A 23206-nucleotide genomic window follows, 5' to 3' on the forward strand; every position below is an offset into this window, starting at 1 on the left:
ATTAATTGGATGACGCCACACTTGATCGGCTCCGCCAGGAGGCTCTCGCTACTCGCGCGGACCCCGCCTCGGGGCGGGATTTGCCCGCCATGTCACCGGACCCGGTGCCCGAACCCGACCTGGCACCGGAGGCGCCGCGGGTTGATTCCGGTAACGACGGCGGGGACTTCGCGAGTCAGAGCGAGTGTGAGCCTGCCAATGAGCAACTGAGGAGGTCTTTGGAAGAGGCGATTACGCAGTATCGCTCCACAAACAATCCTAGGCCACGATTACCACGTCTGCCCATGAATAGACGCAATCTAGCGCTAATATTATTTATATAATTATTTATATAAACTGCATGTTATTAACTACTATATACCTCTAATTAGTATCCTACAAATATACTTACAGAAAGATCAACCTTTACACCTAACAGCATTTACATCAAATAGTGGCTTAAAACTGAAAATGTATTTATCTATTGAACGCCGGCATATGACGATTTTAAAGCAGCTTCTCATTAATTGTATGTATTGTCAGCTGGTATTCGCCTACGTTATTGAATTCGTCATTAAAATTAAAAATTTAAAATTAGGCTTATTGAATGCTGGATCGCTCGGGACCCGTCATGACGAGTTTTTAGTAGCCTTGAACCGTCATGCTGTAGATATCCTGGCAATTAATGAGACCTGGCTGCGCGCCGGCGAGGAGGCGCGCGCGCCGGCCCCGGCTGGCTACCGACTGCGGCACGCGCCGCGCCCGCCCGGCCAGCGCACACGCGGTGGGGGTGTAGGCTTCTACATAAGTAGGGATATTCGCTCGCGTATTATTACGACGCCTATGGCTCCCTCTGTTGAGCAAATGTGGCTGAGCATCAACCTTAATAGCACTAAAATTGCTATTGGGACCGCGTATAGGCCCCCATGGCAGGGAGTTGACGTTTTTCTGGATGCACTCTCCGAGTCGATATGCTCTCTATCGTCATATGACCATATCTTACTATTAGGCGACTTCAATATTAATATTTTACGAACACACGATGCTAGCACACTTAAGTTATCGGATTTCTTGACCACTGCGCAACTATCACAATTCGTTAGCCAGCCGACCCACTTCACTGAACATTCAGAAACTCTCATAGATCTAATCTGTTCAAATAAAAAACTAAACAATGTATCAGTGAATTACATACCCGATCTAAGTAGCCATGCATTTTTAACTACTGAGATTAGCGTTAAGAAACACAAACCTCTTCCAAAATGGGTTGTATACAGACCGCTTAAAGATATCGATGAGCAGAGGTTCAACGCTGACCTTGAATCCATTAACTGGGAACGTTTGGAATGTGACAACGTCAATGACACTCTTTATTATTTTAATACGTTTGTTTTACAACTTTTTGACGTTCACGCGCCATTTAAAAAACCCTTATTAAAAAACAATCTCACCCGTGGATCACTTATACGGTAAAGGAGATGATGCGACTCCGAGATGAAGCTTATGCAAGATATCGCGATTCAGGCCTGGACACACACAAACAGTATTACAAGGAATTAAAAAGTATAGTTAGCACTGCCCTCTTTAATGAAAAGTCAGCCTATTTTAAGTACCATATTATTAGTAATCAAAAAAATCCCCGACTTCTCTGGCAAAATATTAAAAACAATATCGCTGACTTTAAAAAAAGCAATGATTTACCAACAAACTTCAATAACCCAGATCAAATTAATAATCACTTCCTTAACCTTCCTGGTGGTAGAGGCATCACCATTTCCAGTCTAACATATTATGAGTTCCATAGATTTGGCTCCAATAGTTTCAGGCTAAAACCAGTCGACGAAAGCGCGGTTCTCAAGGTTATTCGATCTTTTACAAGCAACGCTGTAGGTACTGACGGCATCACACGAGATATGATCGATCTAACGTTACCAAGGACATTACAGATTATCACTAAAATGATTAACCAATCTATCATTACCGGTACCTTCCCAGAAAACTGGAAATCGGCCATAGTTAGGCCAATACCTAAAACCTCGGAGCCTACTGATTTAAAGGACCTCAGACCAATTAGTGTTCTCTGCTCATTGTCTAAAGTATTGGAAAAGATAGTCTGCCTCCAGCTGACTGCTTTCTTAGAAACTAACAATATATTGCCGTACAAGCAGTCTGGGTTTCGAAAAGCGCGTAGCACCGCCACGGCTCTTCTTGATGTAATAGATGATGTACTTACAGCACAAGACAAAGGAGAGGCATCCATCTTAGTGCTACTGGATTTCTCTCGTGCCTTCGACACCATAAACATCTCATTGCTCTTGTCCAAGCTTGCGTACTATGGTTTTGATGAGGGAACAATAAAATGGTTTGATAGTTACCTCTCTGGCCGCTCCCAAAGAGTAGGGCTACGTAATTCATTCGGATTAACAGATTTTTCTCAAAACACCTTTGTAAATTGTGGAGTCCCTCAGGGATCGATTTTAGGACCCATATTGTTTATTTTGTACGTGGCGGACATTTCGAGTTGCATACGTAATTGTAACTTTCACATGTACGCAGATGTTGACGCCTAGCGCCTAGCGTATGTGTGCCATGCATGAGACACACACACGCACACAGCGAGAGCAGCGAACGGCGGGCGCGGCGCGCGCCCCACTCTTCATGCATCCAGCAACGCATACATACATTATCATGTAGTTATTTTTTTTATTACTTATTAAAAAGTACTTAATTCGGAACCTCCTGCATTATTTCTCCACCTGAAGTCCACCGCCCGCATCTAGAAGACGCTCCAGTTTCTTCATTTGGTCCTTCGAACCGGATATAGAAGAATCAGTACCTATCTGACACGTCGATCACAAGAACAAAGGATCGCGAATACTAGACGGACCGTTACGTGGACATTTTGAGAAAAGGAGTTCAAATTCAATACTTGATAAAACTGCGTACGCTTAAAGAGCAGAAGATTATTGAAAACAAATAAGGAAGTCACGGCTACCATCAGGATTTAAAGTGAAAGTGAGAAGTGAGAACCTGGGGAGTGTCGTGTCAATGTGAGTTTGTTCCAATACTTTCCTAGTTTTGAGAATCCCTCTTTAAGTGTTTACGCTGTTGAAACTGCATACCTACTTATTTTTATTTCGCATCTTAAACGCGAATTCTTACCTATTATCCTATTGTATAATTATTTATTTCGTAGCGTAACTAAGTACGTACATAATTACAACATACCAATGTTAGTTAGCACCTTAAATGTTAATTAACTACTTAATTCAATCATATACATAGATCATTACACCAATATACTTTAGCTTCCTATGCTAATTTGCCATCAAATACTAAGACTGGTCCATGTTATTCTACAAATTTCAAATAATAATCTTACATTAATTCTGTAGGTTAGTGTTAAATGTTTTAAACAAAAATAATAAGTAGTTCAGACCGTGCTTGCTATATTTAGCTTAAAGTAGCTAAAGTGTTAATCGAGATATTTTGTGGTTATTCCAGCTGATGCATTTATTTTGGCTGTGCGCTCGCGGACCTTGACCTTGGCTGCGCCGGCGCCCGGCAACTGCACACGGGCTTATCTCTGCTAGCTACCTAGCTGTTTACGCACTTCGCTTGGCTAACTGCACTCTCATTACGCTTCATTATAAACAACATTTAAGTATCCCAATCATTACTTATTATTTGCCACTGTTTTCGCCTAACCTTTTTTATTACAGTGTTACATTTGTCGCTATAAATAAACATTGTAAGTACCTAAACTAATTAATTGTATTAAACATGGACAAAGCTGACATAAAAGTATTAATTAAGCAACGAGCTACTTTTAAAACGAAAGTTACTCAATTCTTAACTTATTTAAATCCTCTTAACAGCTGTCCTAATTTAAACAGGCTGCAAGTCAGTGAACTAAATATTCGCTTGACAAAAATTGAAGAAATTTATTCTGATTACGATTCTGTGCAATCTGACATAGAAAATATATGTGAAATTTCAGAAGAGCAGTATGCTGAGCGTGAGGCTTTTGAGACGAGATACTTCGGTGCAGTCGCGCTCGCTCGAGAGGTATTAGCGCGAAGCGGGAACTCGGCAGGCCCCGCGCTGGACTCCAGGTCAGTCTCAGGTTCTTGTGTTCATCATGGAAGGCCCAACATTAAGCTCCCTACAATACATTTACCTACATTCTCGGGACAATATCAAGACTGGCTAGAGTTTCATGACACATTCAGCTCACTGATACATTTAGACGAATCGATACCTAAAATAAATAAATTTCACTACTTACGTGCTGCATTAAAAGATAGTGCTGCTTTAATTGTACGATCACTTGATTTCTCGGCTGAAAATTATGATGTCGCTTGGGATTTACTTTGCGAAAGATTCAACAACTCGAGACTTTTGGTTAATAATCACTTACAGGCTATATTCAATTTCGAACAAATAGGTAAAGAGAACCCGAAGGCATTACGTAATCTTATTGATACTGTTAATCGAAACTTACGTGCTTTAAAAACTCTTAAACTTCCTACTGAGCACTGGGACATTCTTATTATATATGTAATGTCACAAAAACTCGACGTTGTCACCGCGCGCGAATGGGAGGAGCACCGTAGCACTTTAACGGCATTGCCCACGCTGGCAATATTTCTAGAGTTTGTTAAAGGTCGTGCTGATCTGTTGGAAACAATGGAAGACTCTAACAACACACGCCGTCCTAGTGACAGCACACATAGTCGTCATAAATCTCTGGTTGCTACCTCTCAATCCCCTCAATCAGATCGACAATTCGTATGCCCATTATGTAAAAACAACCACGCACTTTATCGCTGTCTCAAATTTAAATCATTTTCTATTGATGTGCGATTGCAAAAGGCTAAATTGTTAAAACTATGCTTAAATTGCTTACGTCAAGGTCATAGCGCAAACGCATGTAGGATTGGTCCATGTCGTTTTTGTAACAAACCGTTAAATAGCTTACTACACTCTCATGATGCATCGTCGTCGACTGCCTCTCCTGCGCCGCACAGCAGCATCGCCCTGTGCACCGCGCCGCCAACTTCGCTCGAGGTCAACTCCCCTGAGTCAGAAGAATATCATAGCGAGAGAGAAAGTGACGACAATGACAATAATTCACAGAACCACGTTACCCTGTCCGCAATTGAAAACGACTGTGCGCTTTTGTCTACAGCATTTATCAACGTCACTGATCAGAATGGACAAAAACACACAGTTCGTGCATTACTGGACAATGGTAGTACATCATGCTTCATAACTGAAAAACTAAGTAAAAAATTAAATTTATCGACTATACCGATCATTTCGACAGTTGACGGGTTAGAAAAGCAAACGTCTCACCTCACAAAAAAATGCAGAGTCAACATATCTTCTCTTTTTGAACCATATGAATTTCAAACAGAATGTTTTGTCGTTTCGCGCGTTACACGACAAATACCCGTAATTCGCATCAACCAAGCATTGTTAAATATTCCTCCTAACATTACGCTTGCCGACCCTACATTTAATACCCCGTCCGACGTTGATGTGCTTCTTGGAGCTCATACTTTCTGGCGTATTGCAGTAGGAGCAGAAATTATTCCTCTAGGTGATGATGATATGCCGGTATTATGCAAGACCAAGTTAGGATGGTTGATAGGTGGCGGTTCACAAACAACCCCACAATTAAATACAGTCCATTGCAACCATGCAGTTGTCTCACATGACAATCAGTTACAAGATCAACTAACACAGTTTTTTGAGCATGAATCTGTACCTCAACATAAACCAATGTCAATTGAAGAGCAGCAATGCGAAAAACATTTTTTAGAGAATTTTCGTCGGGATGTTGACGGTCGGTTCATTGTTACAATCCCATTAAAGGAATCTCCTGATAGATTAGGGGATTCATACGAACGAGCGTTGAGCAGATTTCAAGCTCTGGAACGTAGGTTTAGTAAAGACCCATCATTTAAAAGACAATATTGTGATTTCATGCAGGAATACATAGATTTAGGGCATATGGCTGAAAATACAACTCCCGACGAAGACATACATACATACATATTGCCGCATCATGGCGTCATTCGCGATAGCCTGACAACGAAGCTAAGAGTGGTTTTCGACGGATCAGCTGTCACTACCTCGGGATTGTCTTTCAACCATATACAAATGGTTGGTCCTACAGTTCAGGATGACCTTATCAGCATCCTAATAAGACTACGACAACATAAATTCATTGCAACTGCAGATGTTGCTAAAATGTATAGAATGGTAAATGTTGATGAAGAGCAACAGGAACTACAGCAAATCCTGTGGCGATTCGAGCCCCACGAAAAACTTAAACTTTACAAACTTAAGACAATTACTTACGGCACTTCTAGTGCTCCATACTTAGCCACAAGGTGCTTAAAGCAACTAGGCGTAGAATGCTGTGATAAAACCATCTCTGATATCATACAACATGATTTTTATGTCGATGACCTCATCACCGGAGCTTCAACCGCTGAGGAGTTAATAGAAATTTGTCAAGGGGTCATAAAACAACTGCAACAGGGCCAATTCTATTTGCGCAAGTGGTACTCAAATCATCCAAACATAATTAACAATATAACTAACGACAAAACTAGCGATGGTTTATTTAACCTTAGCCACAACGAATACTCAAAAACTTTGGGATTGCTATGGGCCTGCAGGGAGGATAAACTCCTGTATTCTGTGACCGTTAAAAACAATAATCACATTAGCAAGAGAACCATACTGTCGGTAATTTCTCAGATCTTTGATCCGTTAGGCTTAATAAATCCATGTGTACTTACAGCTAAAACCATTCTCCAAAAATTATGGGCATCAAAAATTACTTGGGACGAAGCAGTTCCTTTAGATATTCATGAAGCCTGGGGCAAATTTGTTAACTCACTCAGTGCTATAAACAAAATCCGCATTCCAAGATGCGTCGTATGTAATCATCCTGCAGTTGTTGAAATAGTTGCATTTAGTGACGCATCCACCCAGGCTTACTCAGCGTGTGTTTATCTCAAGTCCGTCGACGAAGGTGGCCGTACATCAGTACATTTAGTAATGGCCAAGAGCCGTGTAGCTCCGTTGAAGCCTTTAACCATTCCCAGGATGGAACTGAGCGGTGCACTCCTAGCTGCTCAACTAGTGGAGAAAGTTAAATCATCGTTCAGGTTACATATCGATCGATGTACTTACTGGTGTGATTCAACAATCGTTCTAGGGTGGATAACGTCATCAAAATACCATTTGCTTAAACCTTACGTCAACAATAGGATTCAAGAAATTTTGCAAAGGTCTAAACCATCAGAATGGCATTATGTACCCACTGATTTGAATCCAGCGGACATAGGTTCTCGAGGTGCACCCCTGCGCAGTTACAGTCATGTTCTTTATGGTGGACAGGGCCCGCTTTCTTATTAGGAAACGAATCATCGTGGCCTGTTCAACCAAAATACGCCAAAGAAGTTGATTTGCCAGAGTTTAAAGCCCAGTGCACTTTGATCACACTAAAAAGCGACTATCCTAGTTATATATCTGACTTCATCAAACGATTTTCAAATTGGAATAAATTACTGCGCATCGTAGCCTACGTTCAACGATTTATACACAACTACTTATATCCAAACAATAAATTCACGGGACACTTAAAAATTCACGAGCTTCATTCTTCTTTCAATGCTTTATGCAGATTTGCCCAACATGAAACATTTTTGAAAGAGTACACTATGTTAAAACGTAACAATAAATTGCCAGCCAAAAATCAACTAAATGACTTGAACCCATTTTTTAACACAGAAGATGCTCTTATACGAGTAGGGGGTAGATTATCAAATTCATTTTACCGTTTTGACACAAAACATCCCATACTACTTCATTCATCACATCACGTCGCCATATTACTTTTCAGATATTACCACATGTTATTATTGCACGGCGGACCACAACTCATATTAACTAACTCTCGTCACAAAGTATGGGTCATCGGTGGCAGAAATTTGGCTAGAAAAACGGTACAGAAATGTGTCAAATGCTGTCGTTTTTCTGGTAGAACTAGACAACCAAGGATGGGTGATCTTCCTGAACCTCGGGTTCATGCAGAATATCCCTTCTTTAGCACGGCTGTTGACTATGCCGGCCCAGTAATGATATTGAACCGAAAAGGTAGAGGTAGCAAGTTAATTAAGGCCTATTTATGTATTTTTGTTTGCCTAGCCATAAAGGCTGTTCACATCGAACTTGTGACTGATCTGACCAGTGAAACATTCATGGCCGCTCTGCACCGGTTCATAGCCCGCAGAGGGAAACCTGCACACATTTACTGTGACAATGGTCGTTGTTTTGTCGGAGCATGCACTGAAATATCTCGATTTCTCAAACAAAATTCAGATCAAATAAGTTCTGATGCATCCAAAATTTCCATAAATTTCCATTTCTCGCCAGCTTACAGTCCACATTTTAACGGTTTAGCTGAGAGTGCAGTTCGGTCAGTAAAATACCATTTAAAGCGAATTATCTCTTATACTAACCTAACATACGAAGAACTAAATACCATTTTAACTATGACCGAGGCAATTTTAAACGGGAGACCTCTCACCCCATTATCTTCAGATCCGTCGGATCTTTCAGCCCTCACTCCATCACATTTTTTGATTGGACGAACAGACACGTTGCTCCCATCTCCCCAGGCCCCAGAATCTACTGCCATAAGTACCTTATCGCGGTACATGCGCATCCAACGGCTGAAGACCCATTTCTGGAATCGATTTTATAACGAATACATCTCAGAACTCCAAAAACGTCAGAAATGGACCAAAGATGGAGAACAGCTCAAGTTAGGAGAAATGGTACTAGTCAAGGACGACAGAGTGCCTCCAAACCAATGGTTGCTAGGTCGAGTAACCCAGCTGTACCCCGGCTCTGATGGAATATCTCGAGTCGCCGATGTACTCACAATGACTGGAACTGTCCGGCGCGCCTTCAATCGCCTATGCCCACTGCCAGTAGAAAACTAGAACTTCATTCCTGGGGGGGCAGCATGTTGACGCCTAGCGTATGTGTGCCATGCATGAGACACACACACGCACACAGCGAGAGCAGCGAACGGCGGGCGCGGCGCGCGCCCCACTCTTCATGCATCCAGCAACGCATACATACATTATCATGTAGTTATTTTTTTATTACTTATTAAAAAGTATTTAATTCGGAACCTCCTGCATTATTTCTCCACCTGAAGTCCACCGCCCGCATCTAGAAGACGCTCCAGTTTCTTCATTCCTATCTGTATTAAATAAATGATTTGTATTGATTTATTCTATTAATATATAAACATAAGTATACATAGGTACTCACTATCGGAATCTTTTAACTAATTTGCTATTTGTATATGTCTGAATGATTGTGTATGCATATTTTCAACTGTGTCTGTATAGATCTGTTTTCTTGAGCAATGTTATATGCTTGTCATTACCTTAGGTAATAGTTCATAAAGCTACCCCTCAGCCCGGGGCGCGACGGAAGACCAGCGCTGTGGTACTTATACCAGAGCATATGCTGAGTGGCGTCCCTTTGTAGCGACTACACCAGCGCCAGCACCAATGTTTTTAACTTCAATACTCCTCTTTTTGTTGTGTAACTGATGCATCTTCTCTTTTGTTGTTATTTAGTATATAGTTTTAAGTGTTTAGAAAGTAAGTAATTTGGTTTTAAGGCGCTGTATGTAGGTTTTTACAATAAATGATTTTATTATTATTATTATTATTATTAATAGGAGCCTTAAATGCTTTACTAGATCCATATATGCGGACTAGTAAAGATCTAGATGATACACACTCGATCATGTACAGCGGGGCCATCGCGGCGTGCCGTGTTGCTCGAGTCAAGTTTCCGGACGCTGACCGTGCAACTAGGACCGCCGAAGGTGTCTCTGCATGGCAAGTACGGATCGAGCGTCGTATCAACTCGTTTAGGACTCTCATTGCAAAGCTGATCTGCTTCAGAGGGGGTAATCATCGCCCCCGAGTAATGCGTTTTGTGAACCAGGCGTTCGCGGGGACGGACATCAGGCCCCGCGACTATTTGACCAATGTCACAGAGCGCATCGACTTCCTGAAGCAGAAAGTCTATGCATGGGCAAGCCGTATTCGCCGCTACAGAAAGCGTGTGGACCGATTCCAGCAGAATCGTCTTTTTCAAAGCGACCAAAGGAAAGTATACCGAAGATGGGAGGAAACCGACCCTCGTGTGTCTGACGTGCAGCTGCCAGATGCTACTGCCATGTCTGATTTCTGGCGTAGCATCTGGTCGGTGCCCGTCGAACACACGGAGGGTGAGTGGATGACCGTTGTCGAACGCGAGTGCGAGAACATCGAACCTATGGGGGCTATCATCATCAGCCCCGACGACGTAAGTTGTGCTACCCGTACGGCCCAGAACCGGAAAAGTCCTGGACCGGACGGATTGCACAACTTCTGGCTAAAATGGTTTCGATGCTCGCACTCGCGTTTGGCAACGCAATTTCAACAAGCCCTCGATCTTGGTTCTCTCCCACCTCCCTAACAACTGGTGTTACTTTCCTGCTCTAGAAGTCCGGTAGTACCACGGAAGCATAAAACTACAGACCCATTACGTGCTTGCTTACACTTTACAAGCTCCTTACATCCATTTTGAGAGCAAAAATTAATGCGCATATTGTCGCTAACAACATTCTCGCTCCCGCTCAAAATGGATGTAGGGTTGAGTCCCGTGGTACTAAAGAGCTCCTCCTCATAGACATGACCATCTGCCAACAAGTTCGGCGGAACAAGGGGGCCATCTCGGCCGCTTGGATTGACTATAAGAAGGCCTATGATTCGGTGCCTCATTCATGGCTGAGAAGGGTATTGGAGCTGTATAAACTTGATGCAGCTTTAATATCCTTCCTGGCTGCATGTATGAGGCAGTGGACCACAGTCCTTCGTCAACCAGGAGGCAGGGATGGCCCCCCTGGCCCGCAGGACTTCATAAGGATTGAGCGAGGAATATTCCAGGGTGACAGTTTGAGTCCATTATGGTTCTGCCTAGCTCTGAATCCCCTCAGCACGCTGCTGAAGGATTCTGGGCTAGGTTGCCGGCTTCGGAGAGAGGGTGAAGTCATCTCTCACCTTCTGTACATGGACGATCTCAAACTATTTGCACCGAACACCCAAGACCTGATGGTGCTATTGAAAACCACAGAAGTTTTCAGTACCGCCATCAGAATGGAGTTTGGTGTCGATAAGTGTGCGGTCATGCATATGCAGCGGGGGGAGGTTGTAAATTCAGAAAATTTACAACTTTCTGAGACGATGTCGTTCAGATCTATCTCTGAATCAGAAACCTATAAGTACCTTGGTATGTCACAGTCGTTTGGTATTGAGGATGTTGGCATTAGACGGTCGGTGAAGGAGCGCTTTTTCAGTCGGTTGACAAAAGTCCTTAACAGTCATTTGTCAGGAGGCAACAAAGTGCGCGCCTTTAACGCCTGGGTAATGCCTCTACTCATATACTCCTTTGGCATACTACGGTGGACCCAGACTGAGCTGGACGCCCTGGATCGGAGGGTCTGCTCACTTCTTACCACACACCGTATGTTACACCCGCGCTCGTCTGTTATGAGATTGTACATCCCACGGAAGTGCGGAAGTCGAGGCTTCCTAAACGCCAAAGATCTCCACAACCGTGAGGTGTACAATCTCAGGAATTACTTCCTTAACAACGAGTGCGGGATGCATCGTGATGTGGTGGCAGTGGACGGAAACCTCACGCCGCTCTCCTTGGCGAAACAGAACTGGCGCAAGCCCGTGGTACTAAGACTGCGGACCGCAAGGCGGTATGGGAGAGCAAGCAGCTACACGGGCGGTTCTATAAGGCCCTCACGGGACCCGATGTAGATCTGCTAGCATCGGTGAACTGGTTACGATTCGGGGACCTCTTCGGAGAAACCGAGGGTTTTGCCTGTGCAATTTCGGACGAAGTTATGATGACGAACAACTACCGGAAATATATCCTGAAGGACGGTACGGTCGACATTTGTCGGGCATGCCGCCGTCCCGGATAGTCACTCAGGCATATTATTTCCGGTTATTCTCATCTTGCTAACGGCGAGTACTTGCACAGACATAATCTCGTAGCTAGGATTATTCACCAGCAACTTGCTCTTCAATACGGCCTTGTGGACCGCGAAGTACCGTACTACAAGACTTGTGGACTTCGAAGTACCGTACTACAAGACTTGTAGTACGGTACTTCGCGGTCCACAAGGCCGTATTGAAGAGCAAGTTGCTGGTGAATAATCCTGGCTACGAGATTATGTCTGTGCAAGTACTCGCCGTTAGCAAAGTACTTACCTGCGCCAGTTCTCGAAAATGGTCGTGCCACGCTCTATTGGGATCGGTCTATTATCACTGACAGGACTATTGTAGCCAATAAACCTGACATTGTGATAATAGATCGACTGCAACGCCGGGCAGTGCTCGTTGACATCACCATCCCCCATGATGAGAATCTCGTGAAAGCCGAGAAGGACAAGTCCAGTAAGTACCTAGACTTGGCTCACGAGATAACCGCCGGGATGTTGAATCAACGATCATTGTTCCGATAGTCGTTTCAGCGAACGGTCTCATAGCGGAGAGTCTCGACCAACATCTTAAGAGACTCTCGCTAGGTGGCTGGATCAAGGGCCAGATGCAGGAAGGCGGTGATCTTGGACACAGCGCGGATAGTTCGACGGTTCCTCTCTCTGCAGCCCTAACCACCGGCAGCTTGGGCCCTGCCCCGCTGCTGGCGGCACCTTAGGTTAGGTTTTTTATAATGTGTTTATATGTGTTTTATATTGTTTTGTATGTGTTTTTGTATTTTACTTTTATATTCATATTATAAACAGCCTAGCCTAAGAAAGAAAATAAATAAAGAGAATAAGTAATACTAATTAATTAGTTATTTCGTTTTTTTTTTGGTAATAATTTTTTTGCCAAGTTAATACTATAATTATTCGCCAATATTTAAAAAAATAGTCGTCAATAAGATACAAATATTTTTTTAATCATTACATTTTTTTTTGTATAGACAAATACTACACTTTAATTAAAAGTAAGTTAAAATAAATATTTACAAATAAATAAACAAACTGTTAAACCCCACTCCTACAGATACAAATTACCTTTATAGATCTGATAATTATAAACTAAACTTATATAGACCGGGATATAGACCGTGAAATTAAAAGGTAATTACGGTCTTTATCCCGGTCATTACGAGTATATATAAGTCTTATGAAAATCAATCAGTGAATCATTCAAAACTCTAAATATTAACTAAGTTAACTAACATTTGAAACTATAAGCGTTTGTGTCGGCGACTGTACGTAGTGATTTATTAATGAGAATAATTTCATTTAAAAACGTTTAAATGCTTTGAACGTAAGTACCTTGAGTGCGTTAGTAGGAAAAATGAAGTCATTTGTGTCGGCAAAACGCTCGCTGGAATTTTTGCATGCTCCATTTGCGAACTATTTAGAAACTTGGAAAATGCTTTTATACACAGGTTTTTTGGCAATATAGTCTTTAGCACACAATGTGAATAAATGCAAGTTAAAAAGTAAACAACACACCAAAATATTAGTTGTTTAATGTTAACTAACAGTTATATTACTGTAGGGGATTATTTTACTTCGATATCTTTAAATTATATATGTGGACTGTATTCGATTAATTTTATAGCTTAACGACACGAACGACACGACAAGAAATTAGGGAATTTAAGATAGGCTGGGTCAATTGTGGGAAGCACTCACCTTGTTCGGCTGTAGGCGACGATGCAGCAGTCGGCGGTGGCTGGCCAGGCTCCTCGAATCTCGGCTCGTCCAGACTTACCTTGAATCCGAGTTACCTTAACCAGCTCAGACACCGAAAATGGAACAGGCGACGTGCTTCTTCAATCGATCAGCCTTCCACAAACTCACACACGATTTTTCACGAGTATATTATATTTTACTTTAATTTCGAAAAGGTTAGCGCGACATGCTCCTCGAGACGACACGGGAAAAGAAAAAAGTGAATCGACGGTTATATTTTTTTTTTACTTTTTTGCATAATGTTGCCAGGCGAAATTATTTTTAATATATTTTTAAAGCTACAATCCTTAACATTTTCCGCCCGCCAAAATGCAACGTATTTTCCACAAGTACTGTATGCTAAGGATAAGAAAAAAAGGAACAATATGGCTTGGGTTAATTCCCTAGTTTAAGTTTACATACGTTTAAATATGAAATTTAATCTAAATCTACGATAAAGTTAGTGCTTACAATGATACGATACGATAGTGAATTATTAGATAATTTAATTTTGTAGAGGCAGTGGACACAGTTTAACTACTGGGCGTTTAAGTTCGCCCGATTCTGTGCGGACCGTGACTACTCGACAGATCCCATCGCTCCCTGGATGGAGTTGTACCACCCGGCCAATCTTCCACTTCATGGGGCTACATTGCTCATTGACAATGAGCACGAGCGTCCCGACGATGATGTTTTTCTGGTCATCGAACCACTTGTGGCGTTGCTGCAAGGTGTGCAGGTATTCGACGTGCCACTTGCGCCAGAAATCTTGATGGATCTTTTGGAGCAATTTCCATCTCTGAAGTGGACCTAATTTTGCATCAACCATATTGCTTTCAGGTAATATGGTGAGCGGTTCCAAAGTAAGGAAATGTCCGGGGGTCAAAACCGACAGATCGTTGGGATCGGAGCTAATGGGCGACAATGGCCTCGAGTTCAACATTGCCTCGATTTGAGTCAATATTGTGTAAAACTCTTCGAATGTGAGGCGTTGTGAACCTACTACTCGAGAAAGGTGAGTCTTTACTGACTTTACACTGGCTTCCGCTAACCCAGAGAAATGTGGACTGCCAGGTGGGTTAAAAACAAATTTTATTTGTTCGGCACGTGAAGCTTTAGCCATGAAGTCTTGAAGCATGTTAGATGCGCCGACAAAGTTTCGGCCCTGGTCTGAGATCAGCCTGGAACACCGGCCCCTGCGGGAAATAAAACGGCGCAGGGCTGCAAGATAAGCCTCTGTCGTGAGCTCGGAAGCAAGCTCAAGGTGTACTGCCTTGGTAGCAGTGCATACGAAAACGCAAATGTATGATTTAAATGTGCGTAAACCGCGGCCCCGGGCCAAACTAGTATCAAAAGGACCTGCGTAATCTACTGCCGCTGACGAAAATGGTTTGATTTGATTAATCCGAAACGCGGGTAAATTTCCCATTATTGGAGCGGATGCCGCTTTAGGACGAGCCCGAAAACATTTCATGCAGGATGAAACAACAGAGTTTATAGCCCTTTTTGCCGATAGAACCCAGAATTCTTGGGCTAATAAGTTTTGCAATGTTTGCAATCCAGGGTGCATAAAACGGTGATGATAATCCTCTATGATCAGCGTGGTCAACCTATGATCGCGAGGCAATAGTAGTGGATGTTTCACATCGAACGACAGGTCTCCTTTAGAAAGGCGACCGCCCACCCTTAGCAATTCACGGTCGTCCAGAAACGGCGCCAATTTCCGCATGGGTTTCGATAGGGAGTGAGTGGCTTTATCTTTCGATAAACAACGCAATTCCGAAGCAAAGGCTTGCTCCTGAACATGCTTTACTAGAAAAAGAAGAACCTTAGAAATTTCTTCTGGTGACAGATTCAAATCTGTATATCTCGAAGATGACATTTGTAAGTTGTGCATGAACCTAAAACAATAGGCAAGAATGCGCAATATGCGTTGTAGGGACGAAAATCGATTTAATATGTCATCGATCATAGACATATTAGACGCCGTGAGCAAACTATAAATCTTTTGCTCGTTCGAAGCGGCTTGATCTGGAAAGATCTCAGATTGTGGCCAAGATTCTTGAGGTTTGGAAAGCCAGGTAGGCCCCGCCCACCATAGCGTATGCTCGATTAAGTCAGCAGGTAACAAGCCGCGGGAGCCGCAGTCCGCAGGATTATCCAAACCAGAAACATGGTGCCACTTTTCAGGAGAAATATTCTCTTGTATGTGCGCAACCCTATTAGCTACAAAGGTTTTCCACTTGGATGAACACGAACGAATCCAAGTCAGCGCGACAGTCGAGTCTGACCAAGCATAGATGTCATCGAAAGTATGAACATCCTTTAAAGCGTCTGTAAACGAGACGACTAAATCCGACAACAAAACAGCAGCTAGCAGCTCGCACCTCGGAATGGAACATTTACGAAGTGGAGCCACCTTGGTTTTAGCACAACAAAGGCGCACGACAATAGTTCCGTCATTTTGAACGACACGACAATAAATGACAGCACAGTACCCCTTCTCCGAGGCGTCACAATACCCGTGAAGCTGCAACGATACGAAAGATTCAACCATTCTACGGGGAATGGATAACGAATTCATCTTCACCAATTGTGACTTAAATTTACGCCACTCTTGGGCGATGTCAGTAGGAACCTCGTTGTCCCAATCGACACCAGAAACCCATAGGAGTTGAATTAAATATTTTGCGAAAAATACGACAGGCGACAATAGGCCCAGAGGGTCAAAAATACGGGCGATATCCGAAAGGATCGATCGCTTTGTACAACGACAATCATTCAAGGAGGTCTTGAATGTGAAGGTATCTTCCTTGGGAAGCCATGACAGGCCGAGAATTTTTAGCGACAGATCATGAACGTTTTCAAAGTTGTGAAGTTGTTCCGAATATAGTTCTGAACCAGGTAAACCTTTTAGAAACTCGGGGTTATTTGATGTCCATTTGCGCAAATGAAGTTGCGCAGACGATAATATTTCCACCAACTGTTGGCGTAGCACTAACGCATCCTCAACAGAGTCTGCACCTGAGACAATGTCATCGACATATGCATCCCTAGCCAATACTGCAGCACCTTGGGGAGAGCGAGACGAAAACTCCTTTGCTAGCTTGGATATACACCAAAGCGCCTGATAGGGAGCACAGGACACGCCATAGGTCACTGTGAGCAAACGATAATCTTTCACAGGCTCATCAGATGATGGACGCCATAAAATGCGTTGATAGTCGCAGTCCTGTAAAGCGACAAGAAACTGCCGGTACATCTGCTTGATGTCCCCGGTGAACACTACTGCATGCCATCGAAAACGAACCAGCAAATCAAATATATTATTTTGCAATTTTGGGCCTGGCAGCAGCGCACTATTCAAGGACCGCCCCGAAGAGTCTTGGGCGCTAGCGTCGAAAACGCAACGCAGAGGCGTAGTGACGGAGTCTGGCCGCAAAATTCCATGGTGAGGTATGTAATAGAACTGACCCTCAGACGCCACTGGAGGACCAACCTCTTCCATGTGACCACAACTTAAGTAGTCGTCCATGAAATTGACATAAGCTGTCCGAAATTGAGGATTTAATTTAAATTTCCTCTCTAAATTTAAGAGACGCTTGAGAGCTATCTCACGAGAATTTGAAAACCTTGGTTTGTCCTGAGGGTCGACATAAGTTAATGGTACTACCATCCTTCCCTCGGGACTGCGACAATATGAATTTTCCATTTGGTTTTCACACGACAATTCCGATTTCGACAAAACGATATTTTTAGGCAGATCAAAGCCTTCCAACTCCCAGAAGCGCTTGATGCTGTTGTCTAATGAAAGACTCGACACGAGAAAACACCTCTCCATATCACCTCCGGACCCCTTAGAACAACGAGAACGAGAAGTGTTAATGTCTCTAGGGCACTCACCCATCACCAACCAGCCAAACACCGTGCGGACGGCTATGGGCTCATCTGGGTTGCCCTTGACAACACCAGACTGTAATGCCGCAGCAAAAAGGTTGACACTAACCAACATGTCTATTGGTCCAGACTTATGAAAATATGGATCAGCGAGATCTAAATCCTTTAGATGCATCCAGGACGACACCTTAAGCGGCTCCAGTGGCATATCAGGGCAGATCTTAGGAAGCACATACGCTTCAAACGAAAATGTGCAAGATGAGTCCCCATTTGCCGGGACTATCTCACAATCGACAATTCCAAAAGTGTCTGTTGACGCTAGACCGACACCGTTCACCGATGGTGAGTTAACTTTAATTGGTATTCCTAGTTTTCGAGCGCACTCTAATGTAACAAAATTACATGCGGAAGCATTATCCACTAGCATACGAATTGGTACTAAATGGTTATATTTATTTTTTATCATTACAATAGCCGTCGAGAACAGGCTTGGTGCATTTGCATTATGGACAGTCAATGTCACTTGAGTTTGCCGAGTGGATGGTTCCAACTCCTTATCAAAGTGCAATAATGTATGGTGTCTATGTTTACAGATGCCACAAGACACCGAGGACTTACAATTCTTAACTGAATGGGATGGCCTACAACACATTATACAAAGTTTCTTTTCCTTAACTTGGGCGAACCTATCCATTGGCCGCAATTCCAAAAATTTTGAACAATGCTCAAATGTGTGCCCTGGTGTGGCACATATAACACAGTAACTCACATTATTCACTGGTGGAACAAGAAATGAAGATTTAACTTTATTAAGCACGGGCTTATTCGACACTGGTTTACTACTAACTGTTAACGACTTACCGAGACTGTTTTCTAATGCTTGGCTCCGCTTTTCAATAAACGACATTAATTCTTCATAACTAGGAATCTCCGTGGTTGAATTAAGTTGAAGCTCAAAAGCTTCTTTTGTGCTAGCATCCAATTTAGACCACAATGAATGGAATAGCATAAAATTCCTGTCGGGTAATTTATACTTTGACAAAATTTCAATATTTTCTTTAAAAGTTCGACAAATTCTCACTAATTCAGAAGGACTTTTAGATCTTGCCACCTCACAGTTTAATATTTTTTCATAAAACAGACTAGCAATTATTCTTTTTTTATCAAAATGCTCCTTAAGTGTGTTGTACGCGATCATGTAATTTTCGTCACACAATGGGTAATTTTTTATCAAATCGAAGGCATACCCGGTCACACTTGATAACAAATAGTGAAGCTTTTCAACTGCAGGTATACTTTTCCTATGAACTAGTGAGTCGAAAATCTGAATAAACGATACCCAATTTTCAATTTTAGAGTCAAAGGGAACTATAGTTATTTTAGGCAATTTAGCACTTGAAGTCGTATTTTCATTGGTCTTTAACACGGTGGGTCCTGTTTCCGATAAACGTATTTTTATAGATTTTACCATTTTTTCGAACTGCGCCGATATTTCCAGCTCGCTTTTACGGTCACCAGCTGCAGTCGCCGTCAACAAATCAACTTGAAAGGCGTGAAATTCCTCTTCCAGCCTGATCACGTCACTCAAACAATAACCTTTTAAGTCGCAACTGCTATGAATAAACTCCATCCGCACAAAGGCGTAATCCCGCCCTACACGGTTTTTATCAAAACTTTCCGTTGCCATGTTACTCTAGTAAACTATTTAATATAAATTTAATTTATGTAAGGAATCAATTGAGGTTATGTTTACTTTTCACTTTGACACAACAGCGATGACAGTTATGGTTGCGTTCAGAAATTCACTAAATCGAAACTAGAAACAAATTTTAGTCTATGCACAGTATGAACACGCACCTTCTTAACTAATGGAAAAACGCCCAAGCCAAGTGTTTCTAATCTTACCCTCCAATGTTTTTATGATTTCACAACGAACAATTTAACTAATAATGAAAGGGTTTTAAATCGAAAATTAACCACGGTCACTTTACAATTATCCGGCTCGAAGGACCAAAAAATGTAGGGGATTATTTTACTTCGATATCTTTAAATTATATATGTGGACTGTATTCGATTAATTTTATAGCTTAACGACACGAACGACACGACAAGAAATTAGGGAATTTAAGATAGGCTGGGTCAATTGTGGGAAGCACTCACCTTGTTCGGCTGTAGGCGACGATGCAGCAGTCGGCGGTGGCTGGCCAGGCTCCTCGAATCTCGGCTCGTCCAGACTTACCTTGAATCCGAGTTACCTTAACCAGCTCAGACACCGAAAATGGAACAGGCGACGTGCTTCTTCAATCGATCAGCCTTCCACAAACTCACACACGATTTTTCACGAGTATATTATATTTTACTTTAATTTCGAAAAGGTTAGCGCGACATGCTCCTCGAGACGACACGGGAAAAGAAAAAAGTGAATCGACGGTTATATTTTTTTTTTACTTTTTTGCATAATGTTGCCAGGCGAAATTATTTTTAATATATTTTTAAAGCTACAATCCTTAACAATTACATTACAGTTTTATAGCCCTCTAAAATTGTTAACGCTACATAGTGAATAATATGCAACGGTCTTTATCGCACAATTACGAAAGACCGATACTGAGAGGTAGATATTTGACTACGATACGCCACAAAGCGTCAAAAAATTTTACTCTTGGAGAGAGGGTCATAATTTTATTATGAAGCGTTACCGCAAGCCGCGTTTTTGCATTCCCTATCTGGGGATGCAACCTACATGTACATTTACTTTATGTCCACGTAAAAAAATATTTACTAACAGGAAATCAAATTGAATTCAGTATATTCCTCACACGTTTTTACTAAGAACAATTTTCCAGAACGTCGGTTCGGTATCATTTTACTTAACATCGTGAGCCCATCTTATAATTTATTTGTTTACATCGACCGATATTCCTACAGTTCAGTCGTCACAAAATGGTTATGAAACAAAAGCCGAATCGATATTCGTCCATAAATCCTAACATCTTCGCCCGGTTGTTACTAAATCCAACCGAATTATATCCCGCACGAATAAATTATGAGACCGGGCCCATTCCCTCTCAACAGCACGGCTAAACTTTAATTAAGCTGCATTTCGGTTGAAATGGGCTCCCTTTTCAAACATTTAGAGTTGGCTCAGACAAACGAACGGCCTTGTGAAATTCTAGACGTTTTGCAAATTAGTGAAAAATGCTTCTAAACGCGGGTGTTGATGTTACTTTGAAGGTGAGATTCGATAATGAGAGGTTTGAGGGAATGGGGATGATAAAAGGGTTACGGGTTTTTGTTTCATTTGTTATTTTTTACAACTTCTCAGGTCACTAGCAAGGTAAGATTATGAGGAATTTTATTTCCATGAAGATAATTTTCGGAGGAAGTGACGTCACTTTCGATGTAATACATGCCAGTTTCTGAGGTTGAAATGTTCCGAGTTCGTCAAAACTTGAGTACCTACGTGATTTATAGCTTGGATTTCCCAATCCATGTATGGAATATCCCCCTTATTTATTTATTTACATTAATTTCTTACAAAACATGTCTTTTGTTCCATATTCCGTTGAACTACCTACCTACTAATCTCATAGTTTTTTATTTAGGTATTTATTGATGGGCTAACTCATGGCCGAGGCGAAGTTTCCGATAAAATTGCTGTGACAAACGGACAAACACGCGGTTGCGGATGGACATGACAAAACACTTAATAGGGTTCCGTTTTAGCCATTCTGGTTACTAATCCTAATAAGTAAGTAATTTTAAACGACATTTTATCAGGATTACTGGATTATTGTTTACAGGATTTATCTTGTTAATGACTGTTTGTTTCTTGAATAAAAAAATAAAATACCTACGTACTTATTTGGTTACCATTTTTATCAGGTTCATGGTCATTATTTTAAACTTTCACATATTTAAAAGTTTATTTTTCACAAAATAAGCTGAGACGAAAAAACGAAAAAAGAATTCTCATCCGGTTTTGTAGTAGTAATTTCACTAAATGAAAAAAAAAAATATTTGTTCGTCCGCCACATAATATGACAAAAATATACCTGCATCTTATCTGAATTTCACCTTGTAGGTAAAGCTTTTAAAACTCTTTACCGCTGACCTATTGCTTACTCGTATCCATTTTCCGGCATTTTTATCCGCTGACTTGATTACAGTTTCACACAGAAAGGAATTAGAGTACTCTTTTATCCACTGATTCCAGAATTCAAATCCTAACACCGCTACTGGTTGCACAAAACAAAATTTAACCGCCCTTGTTTTAAAGCTCCGTTTCCGATTTATCGGCCAGCTTAGCTCGCTTGTTTGAAGTCTTATTTTTGTTCGGAAGCGATTCGCATTTTTCACAATTACTCGGACGTTTCCACGTTAATCTATCTTCTTTGTGTCACTGTTGAATTTAATTTTCTAGCGAATCGTTATTGATTTTCGTTGATTTAATTTTAAAGTCAGTTGTTGATCCGAATATTATACAAGAAGCGGCAATTTAAGACGATATAGGAAGATAGATTCTTATAACTTAATCTTGATATTCCTTTCTGAATATATTGATAAATATTATGGCAAAATATTTTTATGATTTGATTTAGTACATATTGTATTTTAGTTATAGCAAATATATGTAAAAGCTGAATATTTTATTTGTAATTATAACGAAACCAAACAAAATAAACCTTATAGAAATAAGTAAGTGTTATGAAACGACATCAAATTGTGTTAAAATATTTCCATTAATATCCATTTAATAATAAGAACTACATTGTGTGTACGGAAAAACCCGTTTCAGGCCAATTGCCTCCTTTACTCAATTGAAACTCCAACATAAACTTAATTTACCATCTTTTAGATCTTACGCCCACAATCATCCACGAGTAACACACAATTACCTACAAGCAAAAAGCATCACAAAAATGTACCCTCAGCGGACACCGCTAAATTTAGGATGGCGATTAAATTAACCACATGTTGTATATCATATTAGAGTCCAGTGGGTTCTTAATTCAACTGTTTATATTCATGGAGCGATCGTCCGTTGTTTTATCTTGTTAGGGGCTGTCTAGAGTTATGTTAAATTTTTTGGTGTTTTCGACGATGAAGTTTCGTTTGATAAATTAATGGGTGTTTTAACGTAGAAGTAGAGCTCTAAGCAGTATTAGGTACTCAATCGGTACATACAAATTACACCCAGTAATTTAATTTAAATGGATCTTCGTATCTTGTTAGAAGAAAGTTTTGTGCTGCTTTATAAATTATTACGATTTGTTCAAAAATAAATTATTTCTGCCGGCGTATGCTTCCAATTTTATCACTTATATAATTACGGGGTAGAGTATCCGTCATGGTTTGGCAAGTATGTCAGTGTGAGAGTGACAGATGTCTTATCCACGTGAATAAGCGAAAAAAAAATTGGAAGCATACGCCGGCTGATGTTGTGATAAAAATAATTCTAATCAA

General features: G+C 41.4%; 2 protein-coding genes across 3 annotated transcripts; one reads left to right on the top strand and one right to left on the bottom strand.

Annotated features, from left to right (window-relative positions):
• Positions 1 to 2792: 2792 nt before the first annotated feature.
• LOC125229208 lies at positions 2793 to 9202 on the top strand. 2 transcript variants are annotated; one of them, XM_048134002.1, is made up of 3 exons: positions 2793 to 3029; positions 3484 to 4094; positions 8605 to 9202. In XM_048134002.1, exons 2-3 carry the CDS (start codon positions 3763 to 3765, stop codon positions 8765 to 8767), a joined length of 495 nt encoding a protein of 164 aa, XP_047989959.1. In that variant the 5' UTR covers positions 2793 to 3029; positions 3484 to 3762; the 3' UTR covers positions 8768 to 9202. The 2 variants fall into 2 exon arrangements, with proteins under 2 accessions (XP_047989959.1, XP_047989960.1); XM_048134003.1 differs by having other exon boundaries at positions 2793 to 4094.
• Positions 9203 to 13665: 4463 nt separating this feature from the next.
• On the bottom strand, positions 13666 to 17948 carry LOC125228715. The gene is made up of 2 exons (XM_048133373.1): positions 15296 to 17948; positions 13666 to 14710 (listed from the first exon to the last, which is right to left on the bottom strand). The coding sequence occupies exons 1-2, from the start codon at positions 17946 to 17948 to the stop codon at positions 14349 to 14351; spliced, it is 3015 nt and encodes a 1004-aa protein (XP_047989330.1). The 3' UTR covers positions 13666 to 14348.
• Positions 17949 to 23206: the final 5258 nt, after the last annotated feature.

Source organism: Leguminivora glycinivorella, chromosome 8 (genome assembly GCF_023078275.1).
Source record: "Leguminivora glycinivorella isolate SPB_JAAS2020 chromosome 8, LegGlyc_1.1, whole genome shotgun sequence".
In the NCBI taxonomy this organism is placed as follows: domain Eukaryota; kingdom Metazoa; phylum Arthropoda; class Insecta; order Lepidoptera; family Tortricidae; genus Leguminivora; species Leguminivora glycinivorella.

Coding starts and splice junctions, on each gene's coding strand:
- LOC125229208 (XM_048134003.1), top strand. CDS start 3,763: ATGGACAAAGCTGACATAAAAGTATTAATTAAGCAACGAGCTACTTTT. Junction 4,095..8,604: donor GGCCCCGCGCTGGACTCCAG/GTCAGTCTCAGG, acceptor CATTATCTTCAG/ATCCGTCGGATCTTTCAGCC.
- LOC125228715 (XM_048133373.1), bottom strand. CDS start 17,948: ATGCCACTGGAGCCGCTTAAGGTGTCGTCCTGGATGCATCTAAAGGAT. Junction 14,711..15,295: donor GAAATGTTTTCGGGCTCGTC/CTAAAGCGGCAT, acceptor CCGGACATTTCC/TTACTTTGGAACCGCTCACC.